Source organism: Hemicordylus capensis, chromosome 6, assembly GCF_027244095.1.
Source record: "Hemicordylus capensis ecotype Gifberg chromosome 6, rHemCap1.1.pri, whole genome shotgun sequence".
NCBI lineage: Eukaryota > Metazoa > Chordata > Lepidosauria > Squamata > Cordylidae > Hemicordylus > Hemicordylus capensis.
The window spans coordinates 50,674,009-50,694,823 of NC_069662.1; the positions used below are offsets into that span (position 1 = coordinate 50,674,009).

General features: G+C 42.9%; 1 protein-coding gene across 4 annotated transcripts in view; it reads right to left on the minus strand.

The window, feature by feature from the left end:
• ZNF385C (zinc finger protein 385C) overlaps positions 1–20,815 on the minus strand; it is a 216,019-nt gene that overhangs the window by 90,601 nt on the left and 104,603 nt on the right. Inside the window, exon 2 of one of the 4 annotated variants that reach the window (XM_053265677.1) lies at positions 14,131–14,248. The exons of the other annotated variants lie outside the window; for them this stretch is intronic. Coding sequence (XP_053121652.1) covers positions 14,131–14,248 — 118 coding nt within the window. The remainder of the gene's footprint in view (positions 1–14,130; positions 14,249–20,815) is intronic. 4 annotated transcript variants of the gene reach the window in all.

The window sequence follows — 20,815 nt, forward strand, 5'->3', positions numbered from 1 at the left end:
ATAAAGCTGAAAGAAATGGGGGGAGTGTCTCCCCCTCACTCCCCCCCCCCTTATTTTTTTGCTGTCTCTGTAACTGGAGAGAATAAAGACTCAGGTGCTGAACGGGAAGGAGGGAGAAGGGCGATATTCTGTCTTTCATCATGAAAAGCACAAGGAATTAGCCTGTGCCTTTTAAAAAGAGATACAAAAACTTATTTAAAGAGATACTATGCAGTTAAAAACAAAAACACTGAAGATGGGGGTGGGGAGAGAAAGAAAGAATAGAAAGCAGAAACCAAATCCTGTCTTTCATTCCCAAATGCTTTACACTCTGGTTCAGCAACATGATCCCAATGCTAAATATTAGAATTGCCATCCAGTTAAATAAATCTTAATCATTCATAAGAGTTTTAATCAGTCCATTAAATCTGCATATCTCTGCAGACTTGAAGAAAAGTCTACTTTCATTTTAGATGATGCACTCAAGCAGCATCTTGAGGAGAGGCATTCTCTCTTGTGTGACAGAGAGGAGGAATGCTTCTTCTAAGATGATGCCTGTTAACTATGAACTTAAAAATATAGGTATTATTAAAGATATAATTATATTTTGAAAATCAGCTTCCTGATTAAATTTGGGGGCAATCTTTCTAATGGAAAGAAAGATTTTTAAGCAGTTAGTCAATCAACTAAATGCAGGTCTATTAAATAGGTTTCTGCAGCAGAGATTTGCTGTATGAAGTGCTCAAAAGCCTTCTGTACCGTGCAAAAGGGGAAAGGCAGCACCAGAGAGGGCACGATCTGCTAAGGGATTTCTAATGCCTTCAAAACCTGAAGGGTAGCCAGTCCAGATCCTTTGAACACTGGTGTACTGTGTGGCAGCAAAAAAGCAAAGGATGGGAATACCTGCTTAGGTTTAAAGCATATGTGTGCATAAAAGAGGAGGAGACTATCCTCTTCAATAGTGGGGGATTCTCCCCCCACTCGCTAGAAGCAATCACTTCTTTGCTATCAGATAAAGGCTGCCAGCCAGCCAGCTCCCCCTTCCCCTAATCATGCAGCTGCCCAACCAGGTAACGGATGTGAGGCAGGTTGCTGAAAGGCAAACATTCCTTGACTATGAATGAACTGCCTGTGTGGTTAAGACAGGGCAACTTGCAAGAAATCAGGTAGAGTCAGTCTCCACCTTAGTGAGAATTTCTACTCTGTATTCTGCCTATTATTACTTAACAGACACCCACTTCAGCTATTGAATTAGCTCAGGAAAGGTAGGAAAACAGCATGATCGCCAATTACTGCTGCTATGAATGGCCACTGTGCTTGTCTTGTATACATTTGAACACGCCACAAGAAATCTCTCTGTCCTGCTTATAGCTCTTGCATTTCTTTTGACCCTACTGTTTACAATGTTCACATCTATCCATCTATCCATCTATCTATCAAATTTGTACACCGCCCCAAACTTTCATCTCTGGGCTTTGCCAGGTGCATGCACATTGCCAGGTGCATGAAGTACTATCCTCAGTGTGAATGTACATGTGAGCGCACACACCTCACACATGGAGGATAATGCTTTGTGCATTGGACAAAGTGGGCTCTAGTCCATGCACAGATGTCTTTCTGTCATTCTAGTGTTGGTTCTGTATTCAAATGCAGTGATGTCACCAGCTCCAAGCCCAATTACCAAAGAAGTATGGACATACCTATCTTCTTCCCACTTTGTAGTCTCCCCTTCATGCCACAATGTTTGATTTTATTTTGATCAAATTAACTGAAAGTGTGTCCTTCCAAAATGCCTTGCCTAATGCTTGCATGCGTGTGAGGAATTTGACTCTTTCTCAGCAACCTCACATTTTCTACTTCATTCATTCATTCATTCATTCATTCATTCATTCATTCATTCATTCATTCCATTTATATACCGCCCCAAACCAAAGTCTATATGGGAATAGGACTTCATCTGGTAAAGGACCTTCCATTGAGAAGGTCCCGAAATGAAGACTGTTTGGCATTTTGGGCAAGAAGGTGTTATCCAAGTGATAAAGTAGTAGGAAGCATCTATACAAACCTCCCACTTACATGAGTGTGAGTGTAGGGATTAAGGACAGCCTGATAGCATAATGTAGGGACAGATAGTAACTAATAATTTATTCCAGGGTAACAGCCACAAAACAGACGTGTACACAATCTCTAGTATAGAAATATCTCTATTGCTTATTGAGAAACCAAGCTGAGACACTGCCTTCATAAGCACAGCAAAGATAAATGGCTCCGATCTAAGTGTGCGTAATTAGCACTCATTATAATCACACTGGCCCTTAACAGGTATCAAGGGTCAGTTAAGCAAGGGGCTTTTTAATCCATTGCATTTCAATGGTATCTGCTCTGCTGAACAGGTTGGCATGGAAACGGCTCGGATGATAACCGATTTCCATTCCATTAGCTAGACTAGGGGTGGGCTGCTCCCCCCAAAGCATTTCTCTGTGGCCTATAGGCTGCTGATAGATTCCCAAGGATACTAGCTTCCAGTTTTTAAAAGAAAAGGTTCTAGTCCTCATGATAAAAGAGATAAATTAGAAGGGAAATGTACTGTTCTCCCCATCAAGAAAGCTTTTTAAAGACTCATTAAGCAAAACGTGTCATTCAACTATTTGTAGCTTGGTAGCTATCTGGTTTAAAGCCATCACATACAGATGTGGTGCTTCAGTTGTTGTGCGCTGGGTCATGAGGCTGAGATGAGAGAGGGCCTCATTAGAGACAAAATGCTGGCTTATTTGGAATTTTACCTTAACAATATTTCTCTTGACATGATTCAGGGGTGCTTCAAACATTAATGTGTCAAGCATGCACATGGGCATATCTAAAGTTGCATCTATCCCACTGTGAGCATACTCTGATGAATCACAACTTGTCTGGCAACTTCTAGCTCCTTTTTTGAAGCTTGGTGCCTCTTTATCAGCTAAGTTGTTCTCTCATCTTTAGGCGTATTCTATCTGAATGCCTACCTATATTTAAGACTGATGTATTATCTTTTTGTTAGCCACTTTTGAGTTCTCTTTTCAAAAGAAAAATGGGTCATGAATAAACAAAATATATGAAAACAGCATCGCCTGCTGCAGACCGGCCAAGTTAGCAGGGAATGGAGGAATTTTATAAGGTGTAGATGCTCTCCATTACACAAGCAGTATTCACTATCAGCTCCCTGTTTTGCTTTCATCCCCTGTTGTGTCTCTGGGTCTTCTAGAATCCCCCCTCCTAATCCTAGAAATATCCTTGCTATTTCCGATCAACTTGATTCTCCTGCTTCAGTTCCTCCTCAAGACCAAGGCTGTGGGTTCTTCATGCTAAAATAATTTAAATTCCATGACCAGGCAATTCAAATTCTACACCAAGAAAAGCTGAATTCTGCAACCTGTATGCATTACATACATTGACCAAATTTCCACAGTTCATCTTATTTTACATAATTTACTCTTGATCATGATTCAAGGGTAAGGGTCTATGCAGTATATTGAACCCCTGCCCCACAATATCCAGAAATTTTATTCAGCTGTCTTTTATGGCTTCTGAGATTTCAGAAAGTATAAGCCAGTATACGCTCTAAGGTGTGCAGGTTTAATCAGGAAAGCCAGATTCTGAATGTACATGCTCACATACTGCCTTGATAGTTCCTGCTAACAGTTAGTTAGTTTGCTCACACCTGGTGGGCCAACAATTATGTGTGGGCCAGTGATCCCCTGCTAACTTGGCACAGAGGCACCTTTTAATGTGGTAATTCTCTTTATTTAGCAGGGGGAGTAACTGGCCCTATCCACCCACAGCACAGTGCTTCCAGTGACTGTTGCTGGTGACTGTCTTATGTATATTTTTAGATTGTGAGCCCTTTGGGGACAGGAATCCATTTTATTCATTTATTATTACTTTTTCTTGTTTACACAGTCAGACAGGTGTTATTGACTGGTTTGTTTTATCCAGACATCGAGTCCTTCCCAAGGACCTGGGATGGCTGGATTTTATCATCAATACTGTTGGTTATTATAGATATCGTCGCAAAATATAGGCTGATTCCAGTAAAGCTGCTTTTTGTAATTGGCTGATGGTGATTTCTGTGGCCCCTATGGTGTTGAGGTGCTCTTCAAGGTCTTTTGGGACTGCACCCAGGGCGCCAATTACCACTGGGATTGTTTTGGTCTTTTTCTGCCACAGCCTTTCAATTTCAATTCGTAGATCTTTGTATTTGGTGATTTTTTCTATTTCTTTTTCTTCTATTCTGCTTATTATTATTATTATTTCTTGTTTACACAGTCAGACAGGTGTTATTGACTGGTTTGTTTTATCCAGACATCGAGTCCTTCCCAAGGACCTGTGATGCCAGAATTTTATTGTCAATGGTTATAGATATCGTTGTAGAATATAGGCTGTTCCCAGTAAAGCTGCTTTTTGTAATTGGCTGATGGTGATTTCTGTGGCCCCTATGGTGTTGAGGTGCTCTTCAAGGTCTTTTGGGACTGCACCCAGGGCGCCAATTACCACTGGGATTATTTTGGTCTTCTTCTGCCACAGCCTTTCAATTTCAATTTGTAGATCTTTGTATTTGGTGATTTTTTCTATTTCTTTTTCTTCTATTCTGCTTATTATTATTATTATTTCTTGTTTACACAGTCAGACAGGTGTTATTGACTGGTTTGTTTTATCCAGACATCGAGTCCTTCCCAAGGACCTGGGATGCCAGAATTTTATTGTCAATGGTTATAGATATCGTTGTAGAATATAGGTTGTTCCCAGTAAAGCTGCTTTTTGTAATTGGCTGTTGGTGATTTCTGTGGCCCCTATGGTGTTGAGGTGCTCTTCAAGGTCTTTTGGAACTGCACCCTGGGCACCAATTACCACTGGGATTATTTTGGTCTTCTTCTGCCACAGCCTTTCAATTTCAATTTGTAGATCTTTGTATTTGGTGATTTTTTCTATTTCTTTTTCTTCTATTCTGCTATCCCCTGGTATTGCTATGTCGATTATTTTGACTTGTTTTCCTTCTTCTCGACTACAGTGATATCTGGTGTATTGTGTGGCAGATGTTTGTCTGTTTGTAGTCGGAAGTCCCATAATATTTTTACATCTTCATTTTCTTCAACTTTTTCAATTTTATGGTCCCACCGATTCTTGGCTACAGGTAGCTTGTATTTTTTGCAGATGTTCCAGTGTATCATCCCTGCTACCTTGTCATGCCTTTGTTTGTAGTCAGTCTGTGCAATCTTCTTACAACAACTGATCAGGTGGTCCACTGTTTCATCTGCTTCTTTACAAAGGCAGCACTTGCTGTTTGCTGTGGATTTTTCTACTTTTGCTCTTATTGCATTTGTTCTTAGTGCCTGTTCTTGTGCAGCCAGTATTAAACCCTCTGTTTCTTTCTTCAAGTTGCCATTCTTAAGCCATTGCCAGGTCTTGGTGATGTCTGATTTTCCACTTATATTGTGCAAATATTGACCATGCAGGGGCTTATTTCTCCATTTTTCTACTCGGTTCTTGACTTGTTCTTTCTTGTAGGCCTGCTTTCTTTCATTGGTGTTGAATAGTTTCCCGTTCTTGACCATTTGAAGTGCATCTTCTTCACTGTCCCTTATATATTCTTCAAGGCCTCTTTTCTCCTCCTCTACTGTTTGATGGACTTGCAGCATTCCTCTTCCACCTGAGCTGCGAGGGAGGTAGAGCCTATCTACATCACTGCGGGGGTGCAGAGCATGATTGATGGTCATGATTTTCCTGGTCTTACGATCTAGCGTCTCTAGCTCTGCTTGGGTCCAGTCTATTATTCCTGCAGTGTATCTAATAACAGGTATAGCCCAGGTGTTTATGGCTTGTATGGTGTTCCCGCCATTGAGTTTGGAATTGAGGATTTTTCTAACTCTCCTGATGTATTCACTTCCAATTTTTCTTTTAACTTCAGTGTGTGCAATGTTATCAGCCTGGAGAATGCCCAAGTATTTGTAAGGTTCTTTCTTTTCCAGGTTCTTGATCTTGCTTCCATTGGGCAGTTCTATTCCTTCTGTTTTTCTTATTTTGCCTCTGTTCATTATTAATGCAGCACACTTGTCTAGTCCAAACTCCATTGCTATATCGCTACTGAATATACGGACAGTGTTTAGCAGTGATTCGATTTCTGACTGGGACTTTCCATACAACTTCAGATCGTCCATGTACAGCAGATGGTTGATTTTACTGGATGTTTTAGATGTTTGGTATCTGAGGCTTGTTTTGTTTAGTATTTGTGAAAGTGGGGTCATGGCGATTACAAACAATAGAGGGGATAGTGAGTCCCCTTGGAAAATGCCTCTTCTAATGCTAACCTGTCCAAGTGCCTCACCATTGATTTTTAACTGTGTACTCCACATGCTCATTGCTTTTTAAATAAATATCTGAATGTTTTTGCTGACACCAGTTGTTTCTAAACATTTTAGTATCCATGTGTGAGGCAATGAATCGAAGGCTTTCTTGTAGTCAATCCATGCAACACTTAGATTGGTTTTTCTTCTCTTGCAGTTTTCTAAAATCATTTTGTCAATCAGCAGCTGGTCTTTTGTGCCTCTGGTGTTTGGGCAATTTCCTTTCTGTTCAACTGGAAGCTGTTTGTTAGTTAATAAGTGTTGCATCACTTCATCTGCTATTATTCCAGTCAATAATTTGAACATGGTTGGCAGGCAGGTTATCGGTCTATAATTACTTGGAACTGCACCTTTTGCTGGGTCTTTCATGATGAGATGAGTTTTCCCAGTTGTTAGCCATTGTTCAATATCACCGCCTTTCATAACGTGATTGAACTGTTTTGATAGTTGTTTATGAAGGCTTGTTAGGTGTTTAAGCCAAAAGCCGTGCAGTTCATTGTCGCCTGGCGCAGTCCAATTTTTAATTTTCTTTGCTCTTTCACTTATTAATTCTGGTGTTATTATTAGATCTTGCATTTGCTGGTTACATTTTTTGACCTCTTTCATCCAGCCTGCTTTTTTATTATAATCTATTGGACTGTCCCATAATTTCCCCCAGAATTGCACTGTTTCTTCTTTATTTGGTGTTTCTAGGTTTCTTGCAGTTTCTCCTTCTATGCTTTGGTAGAAACGTCTCTGATTTGACTGGAATTGGAGATTCTGCCTGTGTTGTGTAATTCTGGCTTCATATCTGCTAATCTTCTTTGACACTGCTGTTATTTGCTGCTTTATTATTTCCAGGACTTCTCTAATTTTCCTTGAATCTAGGTGGTATTTTTGGATCAGATACTGTTTGGTGTTTTCATTCTTCAGTTTCTTGTCTTTCATATCTTTCAATTTACTAGCATCTGATCTAAGCCTGGAGATTTTATTTTCTAATCTAATCTTCCATTTAGGTGATGTACTGCTTTCTTTTTTGACTGATCTTATGTCTGAGCTCTTGTGTTGTTATTGTTGCTGCACTGTACATTAGTTGGTTTGTTTCTTGCAAATTCTTGGTTGTTATCTCTGCAAGTGCAGCATTGACATCTTTTAATGCCTGAGCAAGTTGTTTTTTGGCAACTGTTTTTAGAGCTGGAAGTCGAACCCTGGTGGTTGTTTGGTTCATGTGCTCAGTTATTTTTTGCTTTAGTTCTTGTTGCTTTTCTGTTAAATGGCATTCGGGTTTTTGAGGTGAAGGCAAAGGGGAGGTTGCCTGGTTTTGATTTTGAAACAGTTCAGCAACAGTGGCATCCTCTGTTTCCAACACCTCCTCCACCTGCGCCTGAGCAACTTCTTCAATTGGTGATAATTCTTCTTCCATATCTTGAGCCTGTGTTGCTCTTTGCAGTTCTTCCAGCTCAACTCCTGTGAATACTTTATTTCTTATTATGAATCTTCTCTGGTCTGCTAGCCTTTGTTCTGTTATTTCTGTGTCTGGATGCTTCTCTTTCCAAATTTGGTACATTCTTTTTAAATAACCTCTTCTAGTTGGACTAGACTTGTAATAGGAGATCATTATTTCCTTGTTGGCATTTTTTGTATTTTTTTTTTTGGTTAAGCGATGTTTCTTCTAGTAACTTTGCTGTCTCCAGCCCTGGTTGCTCAACTGAAGATCCTGAGTCCTGTTGCCCACTTGCCACCAGATGTCCAGGGACTACAGCATCTGGCGTGGTCCTTGTTGACCCGGGCGACGACCGATCCGGTATAGATTTATTAAAGTTACGTCTCACCATATTGTGAGACGTAACTTTGTGTTTATTGTGTTATTATTGTGTTATTGTGTTTATTATTGTGTTTATTATTATTATATTATTATTATTATTATTATTATTATTATTATTACATTTATATCCCGCTCTTCCTCCAAGGAGCCCAGAGCGGTGTACTACATACTTGAGTTTCTCTTTCACAACAACCCTGTGAAGTAGTTTAGGCTGAGAGCACCCAGCTAGTTTGATGGCTGAATTGGGAATTGAACTCGGGTCTCCCCGGTCCTAGTCCAGCACTCTAACCACTACACCACGCTGGCTCTCTCTTATTATTTCTCTGTGTAAACCACCTTGAGCCATTTTTCGAAGGGCGGTATAGAAATCGAATAAATGAATTGGGGATTGGGGGATAAATATTTGTTTCCCAATTAATGGCCCATTGTTTTGGTATTGAATGTTCAGTGGGTCCTGAATCTGGGACCTAAGAGATTGTATGTCATATTAGATAGGGGATTCTGTTTGTACACTACCACCCAGCTCTGGCCAAAGGAGGGGAAAGCAGGGAGATGCAGCCAATGAAGCTGCCTTACATCAATAGGCCAAAGTGAGTCAGGCGGTCCTCTCTGACCCCTAGAAAGGTTTCCAGGTCAAGCTTGCTGGCTGCTTTGAGTAACTTGGTCTCTGTTCTTGCTGCCCTTTGTGCTGATTGCAGGCTTGCACCCCTGCTTGCCTCCTTCAGAGGTGGCTTACATTTAAAAACAACAACAAAACAGCAAAGAAGGAGGACACTTTTTTTAAAAAAAGCTATTTTCTCTCTTTGAATTTCCACACCTCTTTCCTATTGTGACCTTCTCATTTAGCATCAGCATTTACTGCCTTCCTTTTTTCAGTCTGAGAAAAAGTAACAAGAAGATAGCGTGACTTGAACAGATCACCAGATTGTATATTACATGCAACTTCCCATCTGGGCATATAAGATGGCTCAGTTCTCTGAGGCTGAATGGAAAAGACAGTGAAGTGCTTTACTCACATCTTTGCTGCTTATGATGAGTTAATTACTGTGGTAAATTCTTTCTTAAAGATCTTTCCTAAATCTAAAGATGGGAATAAAAAGGATAATCTTCCTTCATGCTAAATAATTGTTGTCCCACCAGGTGTGAGCAAACAAACAAACTTCAGACTGGAAGCCACCAGCAACTATTTTCAGCTTTCAGCCAACTCTGACAGAAATCACAGTCACATCAATAGTTTCAGAGAATGAAATGAGGGGCGGATTCCTCACTGAGGCCAAAAAGGGCCCCAAAGAGGAGGCCTGATCATAGAATGTTTATGGGTCTCATCTCCTCCACCCTTATCAAGTTAAGACAGTCCACTCATAGTATCTTGTTAACAGGTCCCCCAAACCCTAAAACTGACCCAGCGTGATTGAAGCATACCCATGTGTCAAGTTGGGAAAAATTACACCCCATTAACTCTCTGCTTCCATGGCAAATCTGTATGCCCTTGTCACTAGATGTTAATTTGCAAATATGAGAAGTGATGAGACCCAGGCCCTCTGACTCAAAGGCACAGGAGTTGGTAATTACTCAGTGGTGAAAGGAAGACACTCCACTCATTCTCAGAATCACTTACCTCCAACCAACCTGCAGGCACACAGTAGTTGATTCAGATATCAGCATTTGATACCTGAGGAAACTGACTGCAGCAAACATTGAAGAAATTAAACTTCCCAAAGCTAGTAGTAGTTCTGTTTTTGTAGCCGACCTAGACACACAAGGCTGTTTAGGACAACCAGATTATTACTATTTTTATTATTCGTTATACAGCACCATCAATCCCTCCATGGAATTTACAATGGAGATATTTTATTTTATAATAAAATAAAATTAAAAATTTATCCCTGTAAGTAAAGAAGCACCAAAACCTAACCACAGACATGAAATGGTTGAAAAACAAAACAGTAAACATACTTTCCCTTCCAATATCAGCTATAGTAATCAGTTGAATCGAACCAAGTTACAGGAATGCATGGCTGCTACCAACACCGTTTCCACACTCAACCATGCATGGTAACATTTGGTTTTTAAAAATGTATGACATCATATAATTGCCTCTAGCATTTCCTTGTCCCACCAGAAGCAATAGCCAATGGAATGGAATGAGGGAAGAGAAATACTGAATGTAAAAATATCACATCAAACTTTTTTTTTAAACAAAAAATTACCTGGGAAATAGGCAGAGTGGTGGTGGACATAAATTGGTGGCTGCCACATGTCCCCCTGTAACATAGGGGTCATCAGTTATTTCAGCAAAACATGGATGCTGCCCAGAAACATTATTCACAAAAGTGTACTAATGTGCTCCATTCTCCCATCCCCCATGCTGTCTCTGATAAGACAAATTATGTACTCAGAGAGATCCTTCCCATGATTAGGAAAACTGGTGCCCCCAGAAATTCTCCCTGCATACAGCATTTGCTTCCTCAGACAAATGTACTTGGGGCAATGTGTACTTGGGGCAAATGTGTGGGGGCAAAACTACAGAGTTCATCAGAGTGGGGCAGGACTTGTTTGTAAGCTCTTGTGTCTTGTCCACGCTTTGTTGAATGAGGAAACAGGACTATAGTCTAAAAAAAAAAAGCCAAAGGGAGTATTTTTCCACACGATACAATATCTCTAACTTGTGGAATAGCTCACAACTAAATTTATGGGATTCATTTGCCATTGGGTAGTATGATGGCCACTAGCCTAGATGGCGTAAACAAAAGTTACTCCCAAACTTTTGATAATTAAGGCACACTTTCTTCTGAGTTAGACTTACACCCTAAAGGTTTACTTTTTGAGTGTCTAAGAGTGAGAATTACCTGCCTTCAGATAAGCGCATCCCCTGTTTCTATATGAGTCACTCCCATGAAGCTGCCTCACACTGAGTCAGCCCATCTATCTATCTAGCCCAGAGCTATTTACTCCTACAAGCTGCAGTTCTCCAGAGTCCCAGGCAGAAGTCTTTCCCACCATGTTATATTTTAACTGGCAGTGTTGTTGGGAATGGAACCTGGGGCCATCTGCATGTAAAGCATGTGCTCTGCCACTGAAACACGGCTCTTCTTCTCAACTGGGAGGAGGCAAGCCTAGAACAGCAATTCATGCAGAGAGTCAACAGGCAGTACCATCAGAGGGTAATTATACTGCATAACTAAACTGGGAATGATTGGATATTCTAATGACGCCTGCTGTATATGGGACAAAAGTATCCACCAGCAGTGGAGACATTTTGAAAGGAAGCAAGGCCAGATCAATGAATTACGCAGAGTTGCAGAAAGTAACCTCCTGTGTGGATGAGTCCTTTGGGTTCACAATAACCTTTTCTAATTAGAAAGTTTAATATATACATATAACACAGACAATATAAACATAACTAGCATTACAAACATACTTTAGCAAACAGATGTACCACTAAACAAAGATAATCACAATAATTATTTCTATAAGAAATAAAAAGAGATCATCTATTCATTAATTTATTACAATTTCCCCTTCCCTCTTGGAGCTGTATTAAACCTGCAAATGTGTCCATTTTAGCTACTTTCAAAGCTCTCTTAAGCCAATCCGAGTATTCCAAAGTTATTATAACTGGTATTCCAAAGTTATTAGAACTTTGGAGCTACCAGCATCTTCTGCTTAGTTATTCAAGAAATAATAAAAGCTTTGCGGTATTCCAAGTGGTTGAAATGCCAATATAACTCCTGCTACATGATGAATATATATGCCACTTGTTCCAACATTCATTAACAGGTGGAAATTTCCACCATTTATGCATAAAAGTAACACCTGCTGCCTGACCTTACCAACAATTAATATGGCTCCTATCATGGGATCATATTTAGCCTTCACAGGGCAAGATACAATCAATATAAACATTTATATTGCATCTCAATATAATTCAAAGATAAGTTACCAAATAGCTTGGAACACACCGAGGAAGAAACTTCCCTGCCCAAATCCCGTTCCCATAATTTAATATGCATCTTCTCTTAAGATGTTTGCATAATAAGGCCATGCATTTTCCTGGAAGTGAAAAAAAGGGCTAAAAGGCAGAAATAATAGAAATAAAGTGCCATACCATGTTCTGCAGGTATTTAACTGTCCAGCAATGTTCCCCCCAAACCCCCAATTCCACTGATTTTCCATGAAAAATCATGGTGGGTTTTTTTGGGGGGGGGGGGGTCAAAAGAGCCACAAAATAGCTCTGTTTAGCAAAATGGTGGGCGGAAATGACATCACAGATCATTTCTGGCGGGTCTATGACAACTCACCATGGCTAACTCACTGTGGGGACAACCCGCTGCAGGGAACAACGTAACTCCCCCCCCCCAAGCCCGTCCTGTCACTTCGGCTTTCAATCCGGAGGGGACAAGTGGGAGGGAGGCAAGAGGAAGCTAAATTTCCACCTACCACCCACCTAAGCAAGTCTTTCACGTTCTGCAGTGGAAGGAAGAATCTCTCTGCATTCCTACCTGTGGGGATGTGCCTAATGAGAAGTGAAATGTCAGGTGCGACACCTGCACCGAGCTTTAGAGCAGGCGAGCTGCCATCTTCCTCTTCATATTGCCCCTTTGCGGGTCTCCTCAAAGCAGCAGCAGACCTTGCTGCTGAGTTCTCTTATTAAAGCAGAGTACCTCACGTGTATCCCAGGGATATTAACAGAACACTTGGGGGATCTGGTGTGTAGTTGAATTTTGAATTGTTTAGCAAAACGCTTAGGGGGAGATTTCCTGGCCAAGGTGTGAGTGCATGTTGTATTGCTGTTTTTTAATTCTCTGCAGGAAAGTACAACTCGCTGCACCCTATGGCCCAGCATAAAACTGCTTACATGGCAGGTGGGGGAGGCGGGCTCGGAGAGCAGCAATGTGGGCTCTACCCATTTCGAGTCAAACGGCCAGGGGCGTAGCTATAATTGAGCGAAAGGGTTCAAAGAACACGGGCCCCCAGCTCCTGAGGGCCCTCCAGCTCCACCCCTCCCTATTTTCTTCATTGTCTCCCTCACTCTGGGGGGCCGCCAGAGAGAGGGATGAACACGGGCCCCCTCTCTCCTAGCTACGCCCCTGCAAATGGCCCTCCTCTGGAGGCAACTTGCCAGCCTCACTGAGAAAGCTGCAACTCTCCTGCAAAACGGAGCTTCTCCTGACAAAACCGAGGGGCAGCTGGGCAGGAAGAGCGCTGGGAGGCTCTCTGTCCAAAGCAGAAGGGCGCCCAGAGAGCCCTCCCTGCAGCTTCTGCTTGGCGGACAACACATCTCCCTCCCCACCCGCCCCCTCCGCATGCCCGTCCTGTCACTTTGGCTTCCGATCCGGCGCAGGTAGCGCCGCCGCCGCAGGCTTCCTGCCCGCCTCTTGTTCGTTTGCAACAAACTCCGTTCTGTGTTAAAAAAAAACTCCATTGTGTTTAAAAGGTTTTGTGAGCTTTCTCTCGGGGCAGGGGAGAGGGCTGGCTTCCTCTCGCCTCCTTCCCTCTTGTCCCCTCCCGATCGAAAGCTAAAGTGACAGGAAGGGCTTGTGCGGGGGTGGGTGGGTGGGGTTTGTGTTGTTCCCTGCGGCAAGTTGTCCCTGCGGTGAGTTGTCCCAATCCCTTTCTGGCCACCCAGGAAATGGGTGAATTTCCACTGTTTTTATAACTGCACATAATGTGGTTGGGTCTATATTGCCCAGCTGCAGATACCCAAACTGCAGGTGCCAGGGCTGCAGATAACAAGGGCCACCTGTACTCCTTAAGGGGGAAAGTCACACAACTGCCAGTTCCTTAATAGCACAAAGGAATCAGGACATGAACACAGAACTAACCTAAAGGAGATTTTTTCTCATACATGTAAAACTTCAGATCACCTTCAGTCAGTTGTGACTCTTTTCTCCACCCCCAATACCCACTTCCCAACATGCAAAAGGGCATCCATTTCCCCTCCAGAGAATCTGTGCTAGCCAACTGCACCGTGCAAAGTTATTTCCGGATAGATCTGCTTGCAGTTGAATGGATCAGCTGCTTCCCACGGCGTTTGCCCTTCACCAAATTTCAGAGGCTGCTCTCTTCCATGTCTGTCAGTGTCATCCTTAACAGGAAAACAAGCACACAGCACAAAGTATGGTGGCATTTCAGGTTCTTAGCAGGTTAGAAACACTTCTAAAACTGGGGAGTATTTTCAAAGAAACAATCAGTTTTACCTGAAATCCTTCTAATACAAAATCCTTTTCTGTCTCACAGAGAAGCTAATAAAGCACTTATTCTAACTCCCAACATTTTAATTCTATGTATACTTATGGAACCCTCATTTAAAATCTAAAATAAAGATTGTACAATATATGTCCCCTACCAAATGAGCAAAGAGACATCTTTTTAAACTGGCAATTTTCTTTATTTAGCAGGGGGAGAGCAACTGGCCCTATCCAACCCCAGCACAGCATCTTTTCAGTGGCTTTTGCTGGTGTCTCTCTTGTGTTTCTTTTTTAGATTGTGAGTCCTTTGGGGACAGGGAGCAATTTAATTTATTATTTGTATATATCTACAAGTAAATGTTAGCCCGATGAATAACGGGCACTAGGAAGGGAAGGGCAAATTAGCGGCCGGGCGGACTCTGGGGGCGCCGCTGCCGGTCCAGGCCGGGCCGCCCCCACCTCACATTCCCGGCCAGTCTCCCCAGCCGGGCAAGGGCCCCAAGGACTCCCAGCTGCCCGGCTTCGGCGGCACGGCCAGGCCGCGGCCATGGCTCCGCCACCGCCTTGGCCGAGCTGCGTCCTCTGGTTGGCGCTTACCCGGCTTCTTCGGGGCGGCTGCTTCTGGCCGCCCAAAATGGCCGCCGGGTGCTGGCGGTCGTGTCTCCCATCTCTGTTCAGGGCATGCGCTCTGCGCATGCCCAGAATAGGCGAGGCATGAACGCACGCTTGGTGTCCATCCACGGACGGACACCAAGCATTTTATTAGAGAGGATGTAAACCGCTTTGGGAACTTTTGTTGAGAAGCAGTATATAAACATTTGTTGTAGTCATAGTTGTAATATGTGGAAATTATAACTCAACTGGCAGTTGTGTAAATGGTTACATGTTTTTAAATAGTTTTAATAGTTCTGTTTTGCTTGTGTGAACTGTCTAGAGCCTTTGGAGTCAAGTGGTATATCAATTAAATGAATAAACAAATACATAATAAATAAATCTCCCTTACTCGATTTGATATGATATTGATATGATACTTGACTTGATTTGATATGGACACAGATTTTTTATGATCTGTGACCCACTGAGACTGGAAAAGCAGTTTGGCTGAAGAATTCTTTTTCCTTCTATGACAGATGGAATATTGGGTGATGTGGCTGACAGGATTGTAATCTGGCATTTTTGCACCAATCCACATGAACGTCTTTAGCCATTAAGTCAGATTTATTATGTATGTATGTATTTATTTAATTTATATACCACCTGACTCCAAAGGCTCTAAACAGTTCACACAAACAAAACAGAACTATTAAAACAATTTAAAACCATTTAACCATTTAAAACAGCAACAATTACTAAATTGTTATTACAGGCTTAAAAAGTGAGTCTTAAGGGTTCTTTAAAAGACTGGTAAAGATGTTAAAACCACAAATGTGTATAGGGAGAGCATTCCACAGCCCAGGAGTGACTACAGAGAAGGCCCACTCCCAAGTTCCCAGCAGATGGGCTGGCGGCATCTGGAGATGGACCTCTCTTGATGACCTTAATGTGCGGTGGGGATCATGCAAAAGTAGGTGCTCTGACAGGTAACTTGGTCCTAAGTCGTTTAGGGCTTTGTAGAGGATTACAAGCCTTTGTCTCAGAGCAAGCCCACGTGAGGGGAAGAAAAATGCTGAAACATCCCCCTATGCTTTTCAAACAAAGGCTTTCCCCAAAACTTTCCAATAATCTTGGTATGATCTAGGCTGCCACCACCACCACCCAATTATTGACAGTGTTTAAACCCCACCCCCGCCCTGGGCTTGGGTGGAAAACCCAGGGAAACTCTCCTTTTTCATACTGGAAAAGTATACAAAAACCTTCCATGTGCAAGCTTTCATGTGGTGAGAAAACTGTCAAGCTCCTGAGGCATGTGTGTGCACCAAAGTGAGATCCCCTTCCAGCCCCCTTTCTTCTGAGGCAAAAATCCACTCAGAGAGACTTTTAAAATGCAAAGAACAAGAAGTCGGGGGGAGCTTTATTCAAAATACTACAGACAGCTTTTGTCTGAGGCTCTCTCAGCTTTTAGTTACAGGTAAACAAAAGCAATAATCAGTAGTTACAAGAATACTTCAGAAAGCACCCCAGGTGATATTGGGGTGGCACACTTTAAAAATCGTGGTTACCCAGTTGCAAAGAACATGGATGTAAGAAAATACAAAACCATCTTTTAAAGTTTACAGAGTTTAAAGTTTACTTTTGCAATGCCCTAGCTGGATGGGCGCAGGCTTAGCTAAGTTATGTCACAGGTAAACAACAACAGAACCATTTCAGAGATATGCAAAACACACAAAAGAAATATAAGTTTCCAATGCAAAATCGGACTAACAAATGCTGAATCCTATGCGGACTAACCCTATGCTGAATCCCCTTTTCCTTGAACTCACCCAACTCCTGATGGGAATCAAGGATCTGTAGAGGTTCTTCCATGAGAGAAATCTCCAGGGTAGCTTTTGACCATGACAGAACAAAACTCCATTGCTCCTCACTAAGCCTTCCACCCATGCCTCTCTCACCTCCAACTTAGTGGCTTCTAACAAAAACTCTTATCTCCTCATGGCTCTCTAGGTCCCACCCACCTGGTGTGCTGATTGGCCGATTCCTGGAGTTCACCAGCCTGTCATCAGGACAGGGTTCACTTCCAGTTACTTCTTTATAGGAGGAGTGTCTGATCACTATAGGCTTTAAAGGTAATTACCAGCACTTTGTATTTTTCCTAGAAACCTACTGGCAGCCAATGCAGTTTTAAGACAGACATAATGTGGTTTCTCCAAGAAACTCCAGAGACTAATCTAGTCGCTTTGGACCAACTTAAGTTTCTGAACTACATACAATGGCAGCCCCATGTAGAGCGCATTGCAGTAGTCAAGCCTAGAGGTCACAATAGTGCACCATAGTTAGGAACATAGGGAGCTGCCATATATTGTCTCAGACCATTGGTCCATCTAGCTCACTAGTGTCTACACAGACTGGTAGTGGCTTCTCCAAGGTTGTAGGCAGGAATCTCTCTCAGCCCTATCTTGGAGATGCCAGGAAGGGAACGTGGAACCCAGATTCTCTTCTGAGATCATTGTCTTAAAGGAATGGATGCTGTCGTACTGACTGAAGTTGATAGAAAGTGCTTCTGGCCATAGACTAAACCTAAGAAACCAGAGTGAGGCCTGGGTCCAGAAGCACTCCCAAGCTATGTTCCTGTTCCTTACTGGGGAGTGAAACCCCATCCAGAATAGGAAGATCGATCACGTCCATCGAAGTATGACCCTCCCCCCGCCACCATGAGTACCTTCGTCTTGTTTGGGTTCAGTTTCAATTTATTTATTTATTTTATTTATTTATTATTTATTCATTCATCAAACTTACATACCGCCCAAACCTTCGTCTCTGGGTGGTTAACATAAAACAATTAAAACACATATAAAAGTTAAAACAAATCAACAGTTTCAAATCAACCATAACATTAAAACAGACAATTTTAAAAAGCTCAGAAAGCTTGGGCAAAAAGATGGGTTTTCAGGTGTTTTTTAAAAAATTGCCAGAGATGGGGAGGATCGTATCTCAGCAGGGAGCACATTCCACAATCACAGGGCAGTGACCAAGAAGGCCCGTCTCTGTGTGACCACCAAACAAGTTGGCAGTAAGTGGAGATGGACTTCCTCAGATGACCTCAATGGGCGGTGGGGCTCGTAGTGAAGAAGATACTCTCTTAAATACCCAGGGCCTAAGCCGTTTAGGGCTTTATAAGTTATAACTAGCACTTTGTATTTTGTCCGGAAACCTATTGGCAGCCATCAGTAAAGGAGTAACGTGGTCTCTCTGAGATGACCCAGAGACCAACCTGGATGCCGCATTCTGAACCAATTGAAGTTTCCGGATTATGTACAAAGGCAGCCCCATGTAGAGCATATGACAGAAGTCAAGTCTGGAGGTTACCAACAGATGTACCACTGTTTTGAGGTCATTGATCTTGAGAAATGGGCACAGCTGGGATATCAGCTGGAGCTGATAAAAAGCACCCCTGTCCACCGCCTCAACCTGAGAAACCAGGGAGAAGTGTGAATCCAGAAATACTCCCAGACTGCAAATCTGTTCCTTTTGGGGAAGTATGACCCCATCTAGGACAGGTAGATCAAAATCGCCTCTAGAGTTCTGACCCCGCACAATAAGTACCTCTGTCTTATCTAGATTCAGCTTTAGTTTATTTTCCCTCATCCAGCCCATTACTGCTTCTAGGCAGGCATTTAGGGAGGATATACCAGCTCCTGAAGAAGTTGACATGAAGACATAGATCTGGGTGTCATCAGTGTACTGGTAACACCCAGCTCTAAATCCCCTGATGATCTCTCCCAGTGGTTTCATGTAGATGTTAAAAGGCATTGGAGAAAGTACGGAGCCTTGAAGGACACCATACTTAAGCTCAGATTTTGAAGAGCAACAATCTCCAATCGACACCATCTGGAATCTGTCTGAGAGGTAGGAGCAGAGTGTCTCCCACCCCCAACACCCTCAGACGTTCCAGAAGGATACTATGGTCGATAGTATTGAAAGCTGCCGAGAGATCCAAAAGGACTAACAGAGTCACACTTCCTCTGTCAATTGCCAATTGGAGATCATCCATCAGGCTGACCAAGGCAGTTACCACCCCATAGCCCACTTGAAAACCAGTTTGAAATGGATCTAGATCATCAGTTTCCTCCAAGACTGCCTGGAGCTGAAAGGCCACCAACCTCTCAATTACCTTGCCCAGCCATGGGAGGTTGGAAACAGGCCTATGATTGCTCAACTCCAAGGGATCTACTGCAAGCTTCTTTAGAAGAGGTCTAATGATTGCCTCCTTAAGACAAGGAGGCATCCTGCCCTCACTCAGAGAAGAATTTATGATTTCCACCAGGCTGTCTACAACAGCCTCCCTGCTAGATAGAACAAACCATGTTGGACAAGGGTCAAGAGAACAAGTGGTAGGCCTCACCGCTCCAAGCAGCTTGTCCACATCCTCAGGAGTCACAAACTGAAACCGATCCAGTCGAATCACATAAGAGGAGTTGTTGGGCACCTCCAGTCCAGACATCAGATTAGTTGTGGAGTCTCCATCTAGGTCAGCCTGAATCCAAGAGATTTTTTCTGCGAAAAGCTCTTTCAACACATCACAGCAGGTAACTGATGACTCCAAATTCTGGTTCAAGGGATGGGGGGCAGATACTAGTCCCCTCACAACCCTGAACAACTCTGCAGGACGTGAACTCGCAGAGGTAATACAGGCAGAAAAGAACCGCTTCTTTGCCACACAAATTGCCTGAGCATAGATGTTTCAATGTGCTCTATGTCGCAATCTGTTGGATTCGAGTTGAGTCGTTCTCCACTTGCACTCTAGTCGCCTGCCTTGCCACTTCTGTTGTCGTAGATCTTGCATATACCAAGGGGCCAATTTTGAAGCGGGTTGGAGGGGACACTTGGGAGCAAACATGTCTACTGCCCTGGTGAGCAAGTTGTTCCAATTCTCAACCAGGGCATCAACAGGATCACTGGCAAAGCCAACACTGAATCCCTCTAAGGCTTCTTGGAATACTACTGGATCATCCAATAACCTCTTCGGGTGGACCATTCTAATAGGCCTCTCACCCCTGCGGAGGTGGGAAGTGGTTGCAAGTCCAACCTTAACCAGATGGTGGTCCATACATGACAATGGGGAAATCACAGGAGTCCCCACCCATGGAACACCACCCTGATCAGAGTAAAATACCAAATCAAGTGTGTGACCTGCAATATGCACAATATGTTCAGAGGGGATAAGCCCATAGTTGTCATGGCCGCTATGAACTCCTGAGCTGCCCCAGACGGATTGGTCCCAAAATGAACATTGAAGTCCCCCAGTACCAAGAGTCTGGGAAACTCCAACACAAGTTCCGTGACCAAGTCCATGAGCTCAGTAAAGGATTCCACTGGGCAGCGGGACGATCGGTACACCAACAGTAGTCCCAATCTATCCCTGGTCTCCAAACCCAAGTACACACATTCAATATGGTCTGATACCCTAACAGGGACCCTGGTAAGGGAGAATGTTATCCTTATAGACGACAGCCACTCCAACAACTCCCTACGACCCCTCGACTGCTCCTCTACAGAATATCCTGGAGGGAGAAGCTGGGACCAAACTGGACCACTAGCTTCCCCCAACCAAGTCTTGGTAATACATACCAGGTCGGCCCCTTCATCCATCACTCATCCAGTCCATTATTGCCTGCAGGCGGGCATTTAGAGGGGTTATGCCATTTCCTGATGATGATGTCATGGAGAAATAGATTTGGGTGTCATCAGCATATTGACAACATCCCACTCCAAATCTCCTGATGATCTCACCCATCGGTTTCACGAAGATGTTAAAAAGCACTGGAGATAGGATGGCGCCCTGAGGGATACTATATAATAGCTCTCAA